A 19,497-nucleotide genomic window follows, 5' to 3' on the forward strand; every position below is an offset into this window, starting at 1 on the left:
AGGATTTTGACCCAGCAAGACTGAAGCAACAGTGATATATTATCATGTCAGGACGGTGTGTGTCTTGGAGGGGAACTTGCAGGTGGTGATGTTCCCATGCATCTGCTGCCCTTGTCTTTCTAGGTGGTAGAGTTTGCGGGTTTGGAAGGTGCTTTCTAAGGAACCTTGGTGAGTTGATGCAGTTCATCTTTTAAATGATGCACACAGCTACTGCTGTGCACCTGTGATGGAGGGAGTGAATGTTTAAGGTGGTGAACGTGGAGCCAATCCAATGGACTTCTTTTTCTGGATGGTGCTGACTTCACGGAGTTGGAGTGGCAGTCATTCAGAGTGGAGAGTATTCTAAGGAGGGTATTTCATCACAATCCTGACTTGTGAGTTGTAGATGCTGGTCAGACATTGGGGAGTTAGGAGGTGGGTTGCTCCCCGCAAAATTTCCAGCTCCTACCTGCTCTTGCCGACACAATATTTATATGGCAGGTCCAGTTAAGTTTCTGGTCAATGGTAATATCCAGGATGTTGATGTTGGGTTTCAACGATGATAATGCTACTGAACGTCAAGGGGAGCTTGATGAGATAAAGCATCATGTCACAGAAAATGGGAATGAGTGGAAGAGGTACTGCTAATAAAAGCTGATTCTCAATAATTAGGCCGTTATGATGGAGCAGTCAGGATGATACTGGTTTGCCCCAAGTTCACCAAGCCAAAATAATTATAACAAAAGCCACTATTAGAGCACCTCTTATCTAGGTTGATCCAATCAAACTGTATCAAATGCAACAAAAGCATATTGTATCATTGATGTTTACAAGACACACTATTCTGATGAAAGGCCACAGACCTGAAAAATGAACAATGCTTCTCTCTCCACAGATGCTGCCTGACCTACTGAGTATTTCCAGCACTTCCTGTTTTTCCTTCAGATTTCAGCTTTTTTTACTTTTATTACATTATAATTGTTATTTGGTTAGATGAGTATTCGATTACGTTCAGAAACTCACTCACAAGGTTTGCACAGCGAGTGGGATTGCTCTCCTTGGCCACATTATCTTCGATGGAACCTCAGCCATCTCGTCTGATCAACAATCAATGATAGCTTCATGACAGAATTAACTGAGACTACCTTTCAATTACATTTTTTCCATAATTATTTCAATTTATTAATTAATTGAATTGAAATGGCACCGGCAGCCGTGGTGGGATATAAGCTGATGCCCCCAGGGTATTAGCCTGGGCCTGTGGAATATCAATTCAGTACATTACCACTCTGTCCCTGCCTCCCCTTTGGCTGTGCCTGTCAGGGAAAATGGAGTGTATTCAATAACACAGGGTGACTGATAGGTTTAGTGTGGGGGAGAGTGACTGTGTAGAGGATCAGGGTCAGTGATAATGTGGAGTCCGTATTGAGGTCATTGTTGAGGTCACTGTTGGAATAGTTCAATGTTGCCTCATAGTTGGGGACAGGGACAGGGACAATGTTAGCATAGGATCATTGTTGAGGACAATGCTGGTGTCAATCTTGCATTCATTGTTGCGGCAGGGTCTGTGTTGATGGTCATTACCGGGGTCAGAGGCATTATTGAGATCAATATTTGGGACAAGTTCAGCTTTGGGATCCGAGTCTGTAAAGGAAGGCAGGGTCATTGCTGAAGTCAGTGCTGGGGTCGTGATTGAGGGCAATGTCGGAGTCATTGTTGGCATCAGGGTCAATGTTGGAAGCCAATGTTTTGGTCAGTGTGAATATTGGGGTCAGGATCAGTGTTTGAGATCAGTGCTGGGGTTAATGTTGATGGTCAATGTTGCAGTCAGTGTCAATGTTAGGGGTCATGGTCAGTGCTGGTGTCAGGGTCATTTTTTTGGTTAATACTGTGGCCTTTGTCAATCTTGGGCATCAATGTTGGGGTCAGTGTCCATGTTGGACCAGAGTCAGTTTTGTGGCAATCACAGTTTGGCTTCGACAGCCACATCCACTCTCTGAACCACATCTCTTTTCTCAGCAACTCTCTCTTGTCATTTCTAATCTTTGTCACAGCTCCAGAGAAACTCAGCGCCTCTGGGCTCAGCACTTAGTTCACCAGTTTCACATCATAGCCTCTTCTCTCATGTTTTGATGGCAGTTGTTGGTGCTGATTTTGCTGCTGCCATTTAGACCTCCTCTTGTCCTGGATCTGGTGCTGGAAAATGAGGTGGGCCAAGTTGACCAATTGTCTGTGGGGGAGCACTTGAGTAAGAGTAATGTAGAAAAGCAAGGAATGATGTAAGGCAGAATGGCTAGATTGGAAGAGAGGTAATTTCAACGCGATGAGAAGGGATCGAGCAAGGATTAAATGGACAAAGACTGAGAGGAAAAACTGTAATAGAACAATGGGTGATTTTTAAGTAAGAGATGTTTCAGGTACAGGCTAGGTACATTCCTACAAGACTAAAAAGTAGGGGAGCCAAAAAACAGGGCTCCTTGGATGACCTTGGAAATTATGATGAAACAAGACAGAGGGTGATGCTGCAAATCAGATGAATTATTGAAATGAGAATCAGGTCAAATATAACAGGCTGAGAGGTGAGGTCGAAGAATATAACAGACAAAGAAAGAATATGAGAGTATAATGACAGTTAACACTGAAGGGGCAGTGGCGGCACAGTAGTGCAGTGGTTAGCACTGCAGCCTCACAGATCCAGGGACCCGGGTTCAATTGTGGGTACTGCCTGTGTGGAGTTTGTAAATTCTCCCTGTGTCTGCGTGGGTTTTCGCTGGGTACTCTGGTTTCCTCCCATCACCAGAAGACTTGCAGGTTGATAGGTAAATTGGCCATTATAAATTGCCCTAGTATAGGTAGGTGGTAAGAAAATATAGGGACAGGTGGGGTTGTGGTAGGAATATGGGATTAATGTAGGATTAGAATAAATGGGTGGTTTATGGTTGGCACAGACTCGGTGGGCCGAAGGGCCTGTTTCCGTGCTGTATGTCTAAATAAAATAAGTAAGAAATCTTCTACCAGCATGTAAATAGTTAGTGGGTAATGAGAGGTGGAGTGAGGTGCATTAGAGACCAAGAGGGCAATATATGCTTAGAGGCACAGGGAAAGGCTAGAATAGTTAATAAGAACTTTGTATCAGTGTTTACTAAGGAAGAGGAATCTTATAAAATACCGGAGAAGCCGAGAGTGTAGAGGCAATGGATAGGCTAAAAATTGAGAGTCAAGAGATACTGGAAAGTTTAGCTATGCTGAGGGTAGATAAGTCACCTGGTCCATATGACTAAAAGAAGCAAGTGTGGAGGTGGTAGAGGGAAAAACAGAGTTAACATTTCAGGCCTGTGACATTTCATAAGATGCTGCCAGACCAGCTGAGTATTTGCAGCACTTTCTGTTTTTATTTCAAATTTCCAGCTTCTGCAGTTTTTGTGCTTTTATTATTGAGGTAGTGGAAGGGCTTGTCATACTCTGCCAATTTTGCCTTGATGTGGGGGAGGGGCCAGAGGATTGGAGAGTGGCAAATATGACTCTCTTATTCAAGAATGGATGCAAGGACAGTACCAGCAGCTACCGGCCAGCCAGTTTAACATCATTGATGATTACAGTTTTAGAAACATGGGAAAAAAATCAAATGGTACTTGGAGAGGTTTGGGTTAATTAAGGATAACCAACATGGATTTGTAAAAGGCAGATCCTGATTGATTAATGTAATTGAATTTTTTGACGATGTAACAGAGAATGTTGGTGATGGGAGTCGGCTGGACGTTGGAATTTAAGAAATCTTTTGATAAAGTATCACATTTAACTGTTTAACAAAACTGAGGTTCATGGAATAGGAAGCTCAGTGTCCAATTTGGCAAAAAAATTGGCTTAAGGACAGAAACAGCAAGTCATGGTAAATGTTTGCTTTCAAACTGGAGGCTTTTAGACTGTGGTGTTCCCCAGGGGTCAGTGCTGTGACCACTGCTTGTTTTGCCATATAAAAATAATTTAGATCTTGCAATGCAGAATAAAATTGCAAAAAAATTGCCAATGATCCTAAATTAAAAGGAGTATCAAACAATGAGGATGATAAGAATCACCTGCAACAGAACTTAAATGGGCTAGCAGAATGGGAAAATAGGTGGCAGATGGAATTTAATAAAGACAGGTGTGAGGGGATGCATTTTGGCAGAAGGGATAGAGTAAGTCAGTATTGACTTAATGGCGCAGTTCTAAACTGCATGGTGGAACAGAGGGATCTGGGTGATCATGTGCATCGATCCTTGAACGTGGCAGGGCATAGTGAAAGAGTGGTTAGCAAAGCTAATGGGATTATTGGTTTCATAAATAAAGGCAAAGAGTTAAAGAGCAGGGAGGTTATGCTAAACATTTATACAGTTCTTGACAGGCCCCGAATAGAGTACTGAATCCAATTCCAGTCATTACATTTAGGACAGAAATGACTGTCATTGAGAGGGTTCAGGGGAGATTTACCAGAATGGTTCCAGGGATGGGATTTGAGTTACAAGGTTGGGTTGGAAAAGCTGGGATTGTCTTCCTGGAGCAAAGGAGATCGAGGGGAGATTTGATCGAGGTGCACAATATTGTGGCAGGCTTAGATAAGTTTGACAAGGAATACCTGTTCCCATTAACTGATAGTACAAGGACTAGGGGACACAGATTCAGATTGAAGATTTTGGGCAAGAGATGCAGCGGGAATGTGAGGAAGAACTTTTCTATGGAGCGAGTGGTAATGCTCTGGAATGTGCTGCCTAGGAGGGAGGTGGAATTGGAGACAATCAATGATTTCAAAAGGAAATTGAATGGACACTCGACGGAATTAAACTAGCAGAGTCACCGTGAAATAGCAGGGGCATGGGACTGACTGGATTGCTTCGGAGAGAGCTGGCATGGACTCGATGGGCTGCAGAGCCTGAATGGCCTCCTTCTATCCATAAATTACTCTATGACACAATGTCATGAATGGTTGTGGATACTGTGAAATCATCAGCGAAAATCCTCACTTCTGACCTTATAATTGAAGGAAGGTCATTGATGGAAGCAGCTGAACATGGTTGGAACGAGGACACTACCCTGAGGAAATCCTGTAGCAATATCCTTGGGCTGAGATGATTGGCCTCCAAAATTCACACACATCTTCCTTTGTGCTAGGTATGGTTCCAGCCAGTGGAGCGCTTTCCCCTGATTATTATTGACTTCAATATTGCCAGGGTTTCTTGATGGCGCACTCATCAAATGCTGCCTTAATGTAAAGGGTAGTCCCTCTCACCTCGCCTCTAGAATTCAGCTGTTTTGGCCATGTTTAGATCAAGGCTGTAATGAAATCTAGAGCTGGGTGGCCCTGGCTGAACACAAACTGAGCATCAGTGAGGAGGTTATTTCTGTGTAGGTGCTGCTTGATAGCACTGTCAATGACACATTCTGTCACTTTGCTGATATTTGAGAGTAGACTGATGGGTGATAATTGGTAGATTGGATTTGTCTGGCTTTGTACAGACAGGACATACCTGATCAATTTTCCACATTGTCGGGTAGTTGTAACTGTTGTGGAATGGCTTTCCTAGGGTTGCAGCTAATTCTTGAACACAAGTCTTCAATACTCTCAGGGCCCAAAGCCTTTGCACCATCCCGCGCCTTCAACTGCTTCTTGATATCACGTGGAGTGCATCGAATTGGAGTGTTTGTGGTTACCTGTTTAATTGTTCACTACATTTACAGCTGGATGTGGCAGGCCTGCAGAACTCTGACCTGCTCCGCCAGTTGTGGGATCACTTAGTGCTATCCTTTGCATGCTGCTTCCGATATTTTCTTGCTTGTAGTCTTCTGTTGCACTCCAGGTTGTCACCTCATTTTTAGGTATGCCTGATACTGCTTTTGACATGCTCTCCTACACTCCACATTGAACCTTGGTACTTCCCCTGGCCTGATGGTAATGGTAGAGTGAGTGATATCTCCGATGTTTGGGATAAGTCCCCCACTGTTCATGAGGAGGACTTTGCAGGGTCTGTCTTTGTCATTTGCCTTGCCTATATCAATGTCGGGTGCTCCATCAGGTGTTTATCTTTTTGGATTATTCTGGAGCAGTTTGATATAACTGAGTGGCTTGTTGGGCCATTTCAGAGGGCAGTATAAGTCAACCACATTACTGTGGAACTACAGTCTCATGCAGGCCACACTGGGCAAGGATGGCAGATTTCCTTCCCTAAAACACATGAGTGAACCAGACGGGATTTGTGACAAACTGGCAGTTTCATGATCACATTACTGAGACCACTTTTTCTTATTCTAGATTTATTAATTATTTGGATTTATGCTCCATCAGGGATTTGACTCTTGTCTCCAAAGCATTTATCTGGGGCTCTGGATTACTAGTCCAATAATTTACCACTGCTCCCATACATAGTTGTATGGAAGTTAGAAATGACTCCAAATCGGAATTTAATTGAATTATTGCTTATTTTTAATATTTCATGGAATGTGGGTGTCACTGGCAAGGCCAGCATTTTTTGTCCATTCCCAATTGCCGTTGATAATGGAATGGCTTGCGAGGCCATCTCAAATGGTAGTTAAAAGCCACCCACATTGTCTGCCATCGCAGGAAAGGACAGCGGGTTTCCTTTCCTAAAGGATATTTGTGAAGCAGATGGGCTTTTACAGCAATGACTGATAGTTTCATGGACCATTACTGAGTGTGGCTTTCAGTTCCAGATTATTTTAATCAATAAATTGAAGTTACAATCCACCAGATGCCATGGTACTATTTGAACGCGTACCCCTAGAGCATTAGGTTGGATGTCTGGTTTAGTGATATTACCACTACCTCCCATTATTAGTGAATTGTTTTATGTGGTTGTAAAAACGGTATGTTTGTCCTGCAACACTCACTTCAGTATGATTCCGGTTTGAATGGTTTTGATCATTAGCTTTAACATAAATTTATTATGAACAGTATTGTTCTTTTACAGTATTATGATAAATGACAAGTGATGTCCTGTTTTACCCCTTGGATTTCCAAATAATCAGACTTGGCCTCCCCGCGCTACTGTCCATGCAGTGGAACTTAGACTGTGTCGAAAGCTTTATCTTGTGGAGTGAACAGGCCCTATCCTTATCCTATTCGAATACATTTGATGGCATATATGCATCTTTGTCCTTATCTATTTATTACTAATCCTGCCTTATAGTGACTGTGTGTTAATTGACTCCAGAGGTACTATGGGTATTTCATCCTTTATCTCGGTTGCATTTCAATTTATTTGTCTCAGGAATGTGTAGCACAAAGTGCATCTATGTACAGGCCTCCAATGACCTTGTATTCCTCCATAAATCTGAATGCTTACGCATTTTTTTCTATTCTATTAGTTGCTGTGGCATGTTAGTGACTTAGCATCTGCACCACTTAACTAGATCACTAACTTGATCTTAACTTTCACCACCAGCATTAACACAGTTTTTGTCTTTCTGCCAGGACAGCTTTATTATTTAATATCTCCTGCCCTCTGCCATATCAAACACCTTCCCCTTCGTTGTCTCCCCAACCCCTCCCCTTTACTTGCTTTAAACCTAATGCTATTCTGACCATTGCCAATTCTGATGAAAGGTCACAGACCTGAACTGTTAACTCTGCTTCTATCTCCATAGATGCTGCCAGACCTGCTGAGGATTTCCATCACTTTATGTTTTTAGGTTAAGTTGATTTCCTGAAGATCTTTAGAAAACATCAGCCCGTTGCAATGCGAATCATGGGTGCAGATCATATTGTAACTATTCACTGTTACCTTTTCATACTCTGTGGCATCCTACTTTGTCCAATCTACTGCATTGAAATAAGAGTCAAATCGACTGAATTGATCTATTTGTTTAATGACTGGAATTAATATAACTGGTGATGTACCTGAACCTGTTTGTTCAATGACTGACACTCACTTTAATGGTTCTGCTGTCTAATTGTGTCTCTGGGGATTTAACATCGGGTATAATAAGTTATCATTTGAAAGTTAAAAAACCGTGTGTGAGATTCCAAACAGAGATTACTGCTTCTTGCAATAAAATGCACGCCCTGCCAAGAGGTCTGGCGTATGCCATTTATTACACTGTGCTTGCTGCTATCGAAGTTCCAGGTAAAGTGTTTCAGTATGCTATTCATTGTGAAAATTTCTAGTTATTTGGATTGTCCTAGTTACTTGCTATTGACCACACTTTGTGCAACTTGCTGCCAAAGAGCCACCTGTACAGCGATATTGATTTTATTGGTAACAAACCGAAGGACCGCTTCTTTTAAAAGTGGGTTGGTTTATTGATATTATCTCTAAGTGTTCGCACTATTTATTTGTGTTCAAAATGTCATCCTTCCTACATTATGGTGTGAAAAAAAAAACTGACCTGAACATCGGCATCTGAATAACATTTGAAAATTCCCCCGATTTTCACTAAACCAGCCACTTTGTCGCTGTGGGGAGTGAGTGAACGTTCCACCAGCTTTTGCCTTGTTTCCACATAGCTTTTTCTGGGTAACGATATTGTACCTCCATAAAAACCACTGGGTTTTTCATCGATGCATACACTTCCAAACATGGCTTTGAAATCAAGTTTAATAATATTTGACCTTCCTTAGTTCCTGGGATCTAAGCTCTGTTCCCACCTTTCCTCATCCCCTGGCCTGACTCAGAATAGTTTGTTCCTGCAGGGGGTGGAACTGGGGAACCTTGAAAAGAGAAGGTTTAAATCGCAATGTGTTATTGTATATTATATTACCAGAAGGCACTAGCGGACTATATAGAAGGATGGCACAGTGAAAAGTGTTCACACATTTTAGCACGTTAATGATACTATATTTCATTGGTATTGTCATATTGCTATAACTGATGAACCTGTTTTTTGTCTTCCATCCTCACCTATGAATTGCTAGGCAGCAATAAGTGTGCTGAGGTACTTTGGCCATATATAATTCCTCAGTCACTGTAAATATACACAGTCACGTGTTTAATCTATATCAGATGTAAAACAGACAATTAACTCAAGCAGGTGAAATATGGTGTGCAATGCTGAAACATGCCGGTCTGTTCAAAGCCAATGCCACCAGTGAACTGAAGCGATCCCAGATAATATGAGCAAAAGGTAAGGATAATGAACATAGCCTTCTTCCCATCACAGAATTAAACACAGTGAGAAAGCAGATGGGCATGTACTGATAGACATGGCCGAAAGGATCTAAATTGCATTAAAATAAATTAAAATCAAGTTATTTTTCTATGGACTTCATAAAAATTCAGATGACTCAAAACTGGTTTCAAGAAATATGAAACTCTTGGGTAAAAGAGAGAAAAAGAAGACTTGCGTTTGAACAGCACCTGTCAACCACAGGATGTTTCAAAATGCCTGGCAGCTAAAGAAGTAGTTTGAAGTTAATATTGCAGTTCTAATGTCGAGGAAGCGGCATCCAGTTTGCACACAACAAGATTCCACAAACAGCAGTTTGATAACGACAAGATAACCTCCGTTTTTGTGATGTGAATATTTTCCAGGCCACCGGGGATAATTCTGCTGGCCTTCTTCGACATGGTGCCACAGAATATTTCACATCAATCAGGGACTTCAGCTTCAATTCTCCTCTGATGAACGGAATGAATATGTAAAACGTTGACGTTGTTGATTAACTAAGTAATTGCTACCCTTTTTTGATAGTTATACCATGTGAACATTTCGAGCAATTACTGCAATGATTTAGTGTTTTATCATAATTTGTTTCAAAAAATCAACTTTTGCAGGTAAATCAAAGGTCAACGTGTTATTGACAATTTGAAACAATGAACTCAGTGACTGGTTCATTAATAAGCCATATTCTGGGCTTCTGTCTCGTTTTAAAATCCATCCATTGGTTGCACCCGTTACAGAACTTCCACATTCACTGCTCCTGCCAGCCTTCCACAAACATTTCTCAAGGCAGGTTCAACCCCATGCAGGTTCGGGTTATTTTTTTTATCACTGCAGAATTGACTATTTTAATCCATCTGAAAGTTACACATGATTTGAATCGATTTTGCTTCCTTATAGATCCCAATTATAAATTACATTCATTATTAAATGTTACCTTTCCTTCACCCGAGGTCTCCAAAAGATCCTATTTCCACTTTGGAAGATAACACGGATTTCACCACTTCAAGTGTCTAAGCTGTAAAATTTGAAAAACTCTGATTAACATGATACATTTCCTAAGAGTTGATCCTTTATTTTTTTCATCTCCCTTTCTACTGCTTACAGTTAATTTAGTGGCGATTGTGACCCTGTCCCGAGGAAGGTGCGGTCTCTCCAGATGTGTCACTTGGTACCTGATGTCAATGGCAGTGGCGGATCTCCTGGTCATTATCACCGCTGTGATATTAAACCGGATTCCTGGTATTTATTTTCCAGCTAGCTTCCTCTCCATTACTCCCATATGCAGTCTCAGCATTGCTTTAAGCTATGCATCCAGAGACAGTTCTGTCTGGTTAACGGTTGCTTTCACCTTCGATCGATTTGTGGCTATTTGTTGCCAGAAGTTAAAAACAAAATATTGCATCAAGAAAACGGCAGTCGTAGTGATAGGAATGGCGTGTTCAATCGGATGTTTAAAAAGTGTTCCCTGGTACTTTATACACGAACCTATCTACATAATTAACAATGTTCCCTGGTATTGCAGCCTGAAGCAAATCCGTTACACTTCTCACATATGGAGAGCATTTGACTGGTTTGACCGTATTTTGACCCCATGTACCCCATTCCTCCTGATTATTCTGCTGAATGCTTTGACTGTCAGACACATTCTAGCAGCTCGTCGAGGCTGCAGGAGACTCCGGGCCCCCATAAATGGATTGAATCAGAGAGACCTAGAGATGGAGAGCCGAAGAAGATCCATTATTTTACTGTTTGCTGTCTCGGGCAGTTTCATCCTGTTGTGGATGACCTATGTTGTACAGTTTTTTTATGAGCGAATTACAAATGCGTATCAGATCATGGGCTTCAGTGATCCCAAATTTATTCTGCAAGAAAGTGGAAATTTGCTCCAGCTGTTGAGTTCTTGCGCCAACACGTTTAATCATGCAATAACACAGAGTAAATTCAGAGAGGAATTAAAGAACGCAGTAATATATCCATTGAATCTATTAGGTAAATTAATTAAATAATGAAAGTATAAAGAAAACATTAATTCGGTGAGCATGGGAACATTGTTATTTCTGTGAGGTAAATTCAATAGATATGTTCATTTGTGGGCTGGCACCAGAAAAATAGGCATGGAAACTACTAGATTGCTGTTAAACACACGACCGGTTCAGTAATGTGAGACATGGAAGTGATTCTCCCAAAGTTCTCTTTTTTGACCTACGTGTACTTCAGTACCACAGGGCACAGATGACACTTCCTTCCTGCATGCTGAATAGGAATGATCACTAATTCTGGCTTTTCCAGTGTCGCCCACATCCCCAGAATAAATATCTCTAATAAATTATATGTAACAAATAATCACCACCGATTCTTAAAGGTGAAACTTACAGGATAAGTTTAAAGACAGCGGTACAATCTTGGGAAGTAAACCCACAGTTCAATGATGTTGACAACTGGACTGTGCCAGAGGAAAAAAAAAACATCCAAATTTAATGATATGTGACCTTCCTTTACCAGTGTCACAAACATCCCAATTTACTGATGGGTGACCTTCAGTCTCTTCATCACTCTACCAGTGTTTTGAAGGTACTGGATCTTGTTTTTCTCTGCTTCAGACATGGAGAACTCCAAGTCTGTCCCCAGCCAACTTACATTTGAACCTATCAGAATGACCAAGAGTTGTAATTTTCGTTTTGTAACACCCAGTATCTGGAATGATGCAGTCAATGTGCTCTTGCTGATTTAATCCTGTGTACGTTTCCTGAAATTGGAACTCCAATGGTCTTTTTTTTATGCAGCTGAATAGTTCATCATCCCTCTGACTGTGAGTAATTTGGGTTTAAAAAGTACTATGGTGAGCTATCAGGGCGAAGAGATTAGTTTTAAAATTCATGCAAGGCTATTGGGAAACAGCAAGGCAGTGGGATTATTTTGAGATAGGTGCACGGCTATGGAGGAGTTGGGCAGTGGTATTAGCTTGGGAGAGTTGTAGACATTTAAGGTGATTATTGGTAATGAGATTAGTTTAGGATTCGTACAGGGCCGAGGGAGAGACAGGGGCGATGTTGTTCAGTTAGCATTGCTACCACGTGTGAGGAATTAGCATAGCAATGTGATTAGCTCGGGATTGAAACAGGGTGAAGGAAACAAAGGATAGGTTTAAGATAATACAAGAGAACATTGGGTGGTGGGATTATTTTATGATTGATAAAAGGCTATGGGGAATGGAAGTGGTATTTGAATTAGTGATGGATTGATCCGTGGCAAGGGGGAGGGAGCTGTTCATGGAATTTGTTTGGCATTGATGCAGAACGATTTAGCAGTCGGTTTAGCATTGCATTGATAAAGGGCTGGTGACGTCATTTGGCGAACTTGGAGTATTTCAGCATTGTTGCACAGCTATGGACAGAAAGCGAGTCATTGCGATTACATTTTGATTGGAAATACAGTTTGGCAAAATTATAATGGATTGAGATGAGTCTGCGATTGACACCAGGCTGTAGGAAGACAGCATGGCGACATGATTAGTTTGTGATTGAGACAAGGCTGCTGGAAGAGTGGAAGGCATTCGTTTTTTGAGTACTTTAGAGCTATGGGGTAACAGTGGGATAGTGGAATTAATTTAGTAGTGATACAGAGATATGGTGAGAAAACGTTTATTTCCGTTTGGTAGAGGTCTATGACAAGATAGCAGGGCAATTGGGAAGCATGGCAATTGGAGTACATTTGGATTTTAAATTTTTTTTATTTTAGAGATACAGCACTGAAACAGGCCCTTCGGCCCATTGAGTCTGTGCCGACCAATATCCACACATTTATACTAACCCTACAGTAATCCCATATTCCCTACCACCTACCTACACAAGGGGTAATTTACAATGGCCAATTTACCTATCACCTGCAAGTCTTTGGCAGTGGGAGGAAACCGGAGCACCCGGCGAAAACCCAAGTGATCACAGGGAGAACTTGCAAACTCCACACAGGCAGGACCCAAAACTGAACCCGGCTCACTGGAGCTGTGAGGCTGCGGTGCTAACCACTGTGCCACTGTGCTGCCCCACAGATTGGTACAGGACTCTGTGGAGAGGCAGGCAGTATGATTTATTTGGGATTGATACATTGCTGTGGGTACAGCATGGGCACCTCGGAAGGTTTTGGGGGTGGAAGTGATACAGAGATAGGAATGGTGAGGACACGGATAGACATGAAAACAAAGATGAGAATTTTAAATTCAATGTGTTGCTTAACCAGCAGCCAGTGTAAGTCAGCGAGCACAGGGATGATGAATGAACGGGATTTGGTTCGAGTTAGGAAACAGTAAGTAGGGTTTTAGATGAACTTGGCAGGAGTGTGTTAAAACAGTTGTGTCTATAGGTGGAAAAACACCGTTAGTGGATTCAGAAGCAAATGTGCTGAGGCAAGGGCAGTAATGGGGGACATTATAGAGGTATAATAAAGCTATCTCATTGATGGCACGGATATGTTGGAAGATCATCTCTGGTTTGAATGTAACACCAGTTTTGTAACCAGTCCTGTTCAGCCTCAGGCAATTGCCAGGAAGAAGGATGGAGTCGCAGAATAGGGATCAGAGTTTGTAGCGGGGACTGAAAACAAAGTCTTTCAAATATTCAATTGGCAAAAATAAGTGATCATGCATTATTGGATGTTGAACAAGTAATTGTCCTAATTCTAATCTGGCAATTTAGAGACAGTGGAGGGATCGAGGCTGGTGGTGGTAAGGCGGAACCGAGTGCCATCAGCCTACAGACAGAAGTTGACGCTGTGTTTTGAGATGATGTTGCCAATGGGCAGCATACAGATGCAAGCGAGGAGAGACTCAAGAATAATGACTGGGAAACACTAGATATAATAGTGATATAGTTGGAATAGGAGCTATTGAGGGTGATTCTTTGGCTAGGGCTTTAATTAATATGAAAAATAATTTATTGGTGAAGAATAACATCAAACTGAATGTGTAGCGCATACATTGCCTCTTCAGTACGCCACAGGCTCTCACTTATTTGTCAACAAACCTGTTCCGGCTATCAATAAAGCAGCTCACACTTACTAAACATGTTTGCTATCAATAAACCTATTCCCGCTGAGGACACACATTAATTAAATTGTTTGCAGTAACAAATTGTCATACTCCCAGAATACAACTAATTATCTATTATTTGGAGCTAATTCCTTTTGCTGCAGCCATTTAAAGTGATGTTTACCGATGAGGCTTTAATTCCAATTATAGTGATTCTCTCTGGTGCCGACTTCAGCTGCAGTGGTGCCTCTGACAGGAACTGTTGGCAACAACAACAGCAATAACTTATGTTCATATAGCGCCTTTAAGGTCACAAAACATTCCAAGGCATTATAAAACAAAGTATAACATCAAGCCACGAAAGGAATATTATTTAAGTTGAGCAAAAGCTTGGTCAAAGAGATAGATTTTAAGCAGTGTCTTAAAGGAGGAAGTGAGGTGCAGAGTTGGAGAGGGGGAGAGATGTAGGGAGGGTCTTCCAGAGCTTGGGGCCTAGGAAACTCAAGGCAGAGTCACTAATCTTGGAGTGATTAAAATCAGGGATGCACATGAGGCCAGAATTAGAGGAGCACAGGTATCTTGGAAGGTTGTGGGGCTAGAAGAGATTGCAGAGATAAGGATGGGTGTGGCCATTGAGCGGTGTGAAGACAAGGATGAGAATTTTAAAATCAGGACTTTGCTTGTCCTGCAGCCAATGTAGGGCAACAAGCACAGGAATGATAAGGGAACGTGACTTGATGTGAGTTAAGACATGGGCAGCAGAGTTTTGGATGATGTCAAGTTTATAGAGAGTAGAATGTGGGAAATCATCCAAGGGTGCATTGGAATGGTCAAGGCTAAATATACCGAAGACATGAATGAGGGCTGCAGCAGAAGTTGAGGCGAAACAGCGCAAAATCGGGCGATGCTGTGGAGGTGGAAATAGGTGGTCCGAGTGATGGCATGAATATGAAGTCGAAAGCTGATCTCGAGGTCAAATGTGACACCAAGGTTGCAAACAGCTGGCCTCAATCTAAAATTGTTGCCAGGGAGGGCGATAAAGGCAGTAGCGAGGGAATGGGTTTTGGAGTAGTGACGAAAACAATGGCTTCAGTCTTCACAATATTTAATTGGAGGAAATTTCTGCCCCTCCAGTAATGGATGTTGGATAAGCAGCCTGATAATTTAGTAACAGTGGAGGAATCGAGAGAGGTGACGATAAGCATTAACATATCTGTGAAAACTAATGCCCTGCTTTTGGATGATGTTCCCGAGGTGCAGCAGGTATTCTAGAAATTGGAGAGTGCCAGGGATAGATCGTTGAGGAACAAGAAAAACAGAGAACAGGTAAGTGCATCATGTGACTGGCACATCTGTGACAGTTCAAGCTTTTTCAAAATGAGTCACCAGAATTCTCTTTTGCCACTATTTCATTTGATGCTAAAATCATGCACCGAAAATTTGAATTCCTTCAGGGAGACTGTCCAGGCAAAGAATCTGCACCCCTTGGGTTCAGTGAGTAACTGGTTAATCCTAACTCCCCAAAGCCTGGCATGCTGCTCTTTGGAGGCTGAGTAAACTCCATTTGCACTCGATTTTAGGAGCGGATTTTAAGCACCAAACGCATTACTACTGATATTTGATTTAATTGATCGGGGGGAAAGGGCGGTGTTGGGCCAAGAGCTTGAAGGCAGAAGAACACGGAAGGTCGGCATAAGAGTGCCACTGGAGAAAATGAGCTGCAGCAACTGTCATCGGTGGAGAAGCCATGTCAGGTGGCACTGGGACAGACAAGTTATGGTGTTCGATAGTATTAGTGTTATCGTGGAGTATTAGGCAGGAATTCCTTCCACTGTAAGAATGGTCGGTAACTATAGGGTAAATTGAAGGGAGTTCACGAGCAGAGCGAAGATAAGAGGAAATCTATTGTTACAGCAGGATGTACGATCTGGAATGCAATGCCTGACAGTGATGGAAGCAGATTTAATTTTAACTCTCAAATTGAAATTAGATAAATACTGGAGGGCAACATTCTCACGGTTAAGGTAAAAAAGAAAACAGGGGAGTGGATTATCTAGGTGGCTGTTTCAACCGACAGTGCAAACGATGGGCTTAATGATGAAGCACAGGAGACTACGCTATGATTATAGGCCCAACGAGGTTAGATTGCATGTATCTTTAAAGGGATCCCAGACCTGTGTTCGAGAAATGAACCTCAGTGAGAAGAGTTAATAATCCCCTCCCTAGTCATTTATTTAGCAACATAGAAACATAGAAAATAGGAGCAGGAGCAGGAGCAGGCCATTCTGGCCTTTGAGCCTGCACCACCATTCAACACAATCATCACTGATCGTCAAAACTCAGTACCCACTTCCCGCTTTCTCCCCGTATCCCTTTGATTCCCTTCAGCTTAAGAACTGTATCTAACTCGTTCATGGATATATTTAATGATTTGGACTCAACTGCTTTCTGTGGCAGAAAATTCCACAGGTTCACCACTTTCTGGGTGAAGAAACCCCTGCTCATCTCAGCCCTAAATGGCTTACCTCTTATCCTTAGATTGTAACCCCTGGTCCTGGACTGCCCCGCCAGCGGGAACATCCTTTCTGCATCTAATTTGTTCAGTCCTTTCAGAATGTTGTAGGTCTGTAGGGTCTTGTGGCATTTCATTGTAACCACAGCCAGTTATAATCCAAATCTGGACATTTACAGCCCAGAGGCATTTTTTATTCGTTCGTGGGATGTGAGCATCGCTGGAAAGGCAGTGTTTTTTGCCCATCCCTAATTGGCCTTGAGGGTGCTGGCGATCCGCCTTCTTGAAGTTACACCAGATGCTCTGTTGTAGTACACCCATAGTGCTGTGTACGGAGGGAGTTTCAGGACTTTGACTCAGCGAGAGTGAAGCAACAGTGATATATTTCCATGTCAGGATGGTGTATATCTTGGAGCGGAACTTGCAGGTGGTGATGTTCCCATGCATCTGCTGCCCTTGCCCTTCCAGGTGGTAGAGCTCACGTGTTTGGAAGGTGCTGTCGAAGGAGCCTTGGTGAGTTGATGCAGTTCATCTTGTAAATGATGCACACAGCTGCTGTTGTGCGCCTGTGATGGAGGGAGTGAATGTTTAAGGTGCTGGACGTGGAGCCAATCCAATGGGCTTGTTTTTCTGGATGGTGTTGACCTCATGCAGTTGGACCGGCATTCATTCAGAATGGAGAGTATTCCATCACACTCCTGACTTGTGCTTTGTAGATACTGGTCAGTCATTGGGGAGTCAGCATGTGGGTTAATCCCTGAAAAATTTCCAGCTCCTACACACTCTTGCAGACAGAATATTTACATGGCTGGTCCAGTTAAGTATCTGGTCAATGGTTTGGCGGGGCAGGTAGGATAGAGACACTGAAGCAGTGCGAATACAGAATTAACACGTTTACTTTACATCAAAACCGCATCTAAATCGTCAATCGAGTCTTATGCGAAGAGTAACGTTCTTCTGAGCCATGAAAGCATCAGCTCTAGTTCCACAGGCGAGCTTGTTATGAAATTTAATCATGAAAGTGAATGTTAACTTTAGTTCCAGTCTTGAATCAATCATCCCCCATCTCCTCACCCACTAACCCCCTCCCCCCCCCCCCCCGCCCCCCCCCACTCCGCCATGGTTCATTTGAGATTGAACTTAAAAAGGAGGCACAACTAATCAAGTTGCAATCAAGTAAAAGTTTGCCTCTGTCGATTGCACTGCGGCCACTCAGCGTCATCATGGGTAACAAAAAAGAAATGTTCCTTTAGTGCATCTTTTCCTTCAGTTGCCTGATCTTGAGTTTGTCAAGTTTCCACTAAATAGTCCAGAAACTTAGATTTGTACTTTGTTTCACACTTCTCTCCAGCTTCACATATTGCATTTCCATCAGCATTTTGAGAACCAACATTTGATTCAAATGTTATAGTCTGATATTTGTTTTGGTCCAGTTTATTTGAAGGGAATAGAATGCTGAAATACCTTCCATAGAATTGCCTCAGATTTAAACTAGTTGACAAATCACTTCCAAAATGTAATAAACCAGAGCCAAAGTCCACTAAGTAAATGTGGGAAAGAGAAGCTGAAGACTTATTTAGCTCTGTACCTCAGTGCCACATTCACAGCTGCCAAGAGCTAGAGCCAACCACCCAGCTGGTACTTACCAGACAGATCATCTCTACAGGCACAGAGTGAGATCGCAAACAGCTGAGGGATCTGGGGTAATCCATTAGAACTGGCCTAATATTTCTCACCACGCTCATTTTACAACGTGCTTCAAAAGCAGATTAATCATTTAAAAACCCAGGACAGACAACCTTCTTCAGGCTCGTGCCGAAAGACTGAGTGAGTATCGAGAAACAAATGTATTTGTGACCTAAATTATCGCGTCTTTCCCAGTGACTAATAGGACTCGTGACAGCCTTTGGTATTCCACATTTCCAAGCTGCAAACGGCAAATCCCCTTTGGCGCCATTTTTTATACCTAATTGTCTTATTCCAAATGCTCGCTGGAGCTTAGATTTATGTAGCATCAAAAGGAATCTGCATCAGCCGAGTAAATAGATTACTTTTAACATTTGATGGTCACAACAGTTGTCAAAAGAGAGGAAGGAGAGTTGAGGCAAAACTTGGTAGTGAATACAATCACGCCCTCAAAAAGCTTGCCAAAGAGGTTTCGGCAAAATGCAAAAAGTAATTAAAGTAAAAGGGGGTAAGGCTAACAATTCAGCCCAGACCTGGAAAATCAAACAAACCAGGCAAAGATTTAAATAAGATTACAGTATTTGTTTCTTTAAACACGAGGACAGAGACTGTTCTCTGTTCAACCTTACTTCACTCACTTATCAACTGGAAGGCGAAGGAAACAAAAAAATCGAATACACTAAAAAAAAATGTCAAATCCCCCATTCACTGAAATTCTGCCCTGTTCTTCCTCCAGCAGGGCACCAGAAACTATTTCCAGAGAGCATGCTTCAAAAGCAGATTAATCATTTAAAAACCCAGGGTGGAAAGGGCTATCACCAGGGGGCATAATTTTAAGGTGATTGGAGGAAGGTTTCGGGGAAATGTCAGAGGTAGGTTCTTTACACAGAGAGTGGTGGGTGCGTGGAATGCGCTGCCAGTGGTGGTAGTAGAAGCAGATACATTAGGGGCATTTAAGCGACTCTTGGATAGGTACATGGATGATAGTAGAATGAATGGTAGGTAGTTAGCTTGTTATTAGAGTAGGTTAAATGTTCGGCACAACATCGTGGGCCGAAGGGCCTGTACTGTGCGGTACTGTTCTATGTTCTATGTTCAATGTTCTATGCAGTACACTAGAAATTCCAACAGCCCTGAGAAACAC

The 19,497-nt window shown here is 42.2% G+C and overlaps 1 protein-coding gene across 1 annotated transcript; it reads left to right on the plus strand.

Annotated features, from left to right (window-relative positions):
• The first annotated feature begins 8,026 nt into the window (after window positions 1-8,026).
• On the plus strand, window positions 8,027-11,863 carry LOC137348884 (probable G-protein coupled receptor 139). Its single transcript, XM_068014117.1, has 3 exons — window positions 8,027-8,096; window positions 10,237-11,067; window positions 11,733-11,863. Exons 1-3 carry the CDS (start codon window positions 8,027-8,029, stop codon window positions 11,861-11,863), a joined length of 1,032 nt encoding a protein of 343 aa, XP_067870218.1.
• The last annotated feature ends 7,634 nt before the right edge of the window (window positions 11,864-19,497 follow it).

This window comes from Heterodontus francisci, chromosome 34 (genome assembly GCF_036365525.1).
Source record: "Heterodontus francisci isolate sHetFra1 chromosome 34, sHetFra1.hap1, whole genome shotgun sequence".
Taxonomy (NCBI): domain Eukaryota; kingdom Metazoa; phylum Chordata; class Chondrichthyes; order Heterodontiformes; family Heterodontidae; genus Heterodontus; species Heterodontus francisci.

Excerpts from the sequence above, each read along its gene's own strand:
- LOC137348884 (XM_068014117.1), top strand. The coding sequence starts at position 8,027 with ATGCACGCCCTGCCAAGAGGTCTGGCGTATGCCATTTATTACACTGTG. Across the intron at positions 8,097-10,236 it reads TGCTGCTATCGAAGTTCCAG|TTAATTTAGTGGCGATTGTG; the intron begins GTAAAGTGTTTC and ends TACTGCTTACAG. Across the intron at positions 11,068-11,732 it reads TAATCATGCAATAACACAGA|ACATGGAGAACTCCAAGTCT; the intron begins GTAAATTCAGAG and ends TCTCTGCTTCAG.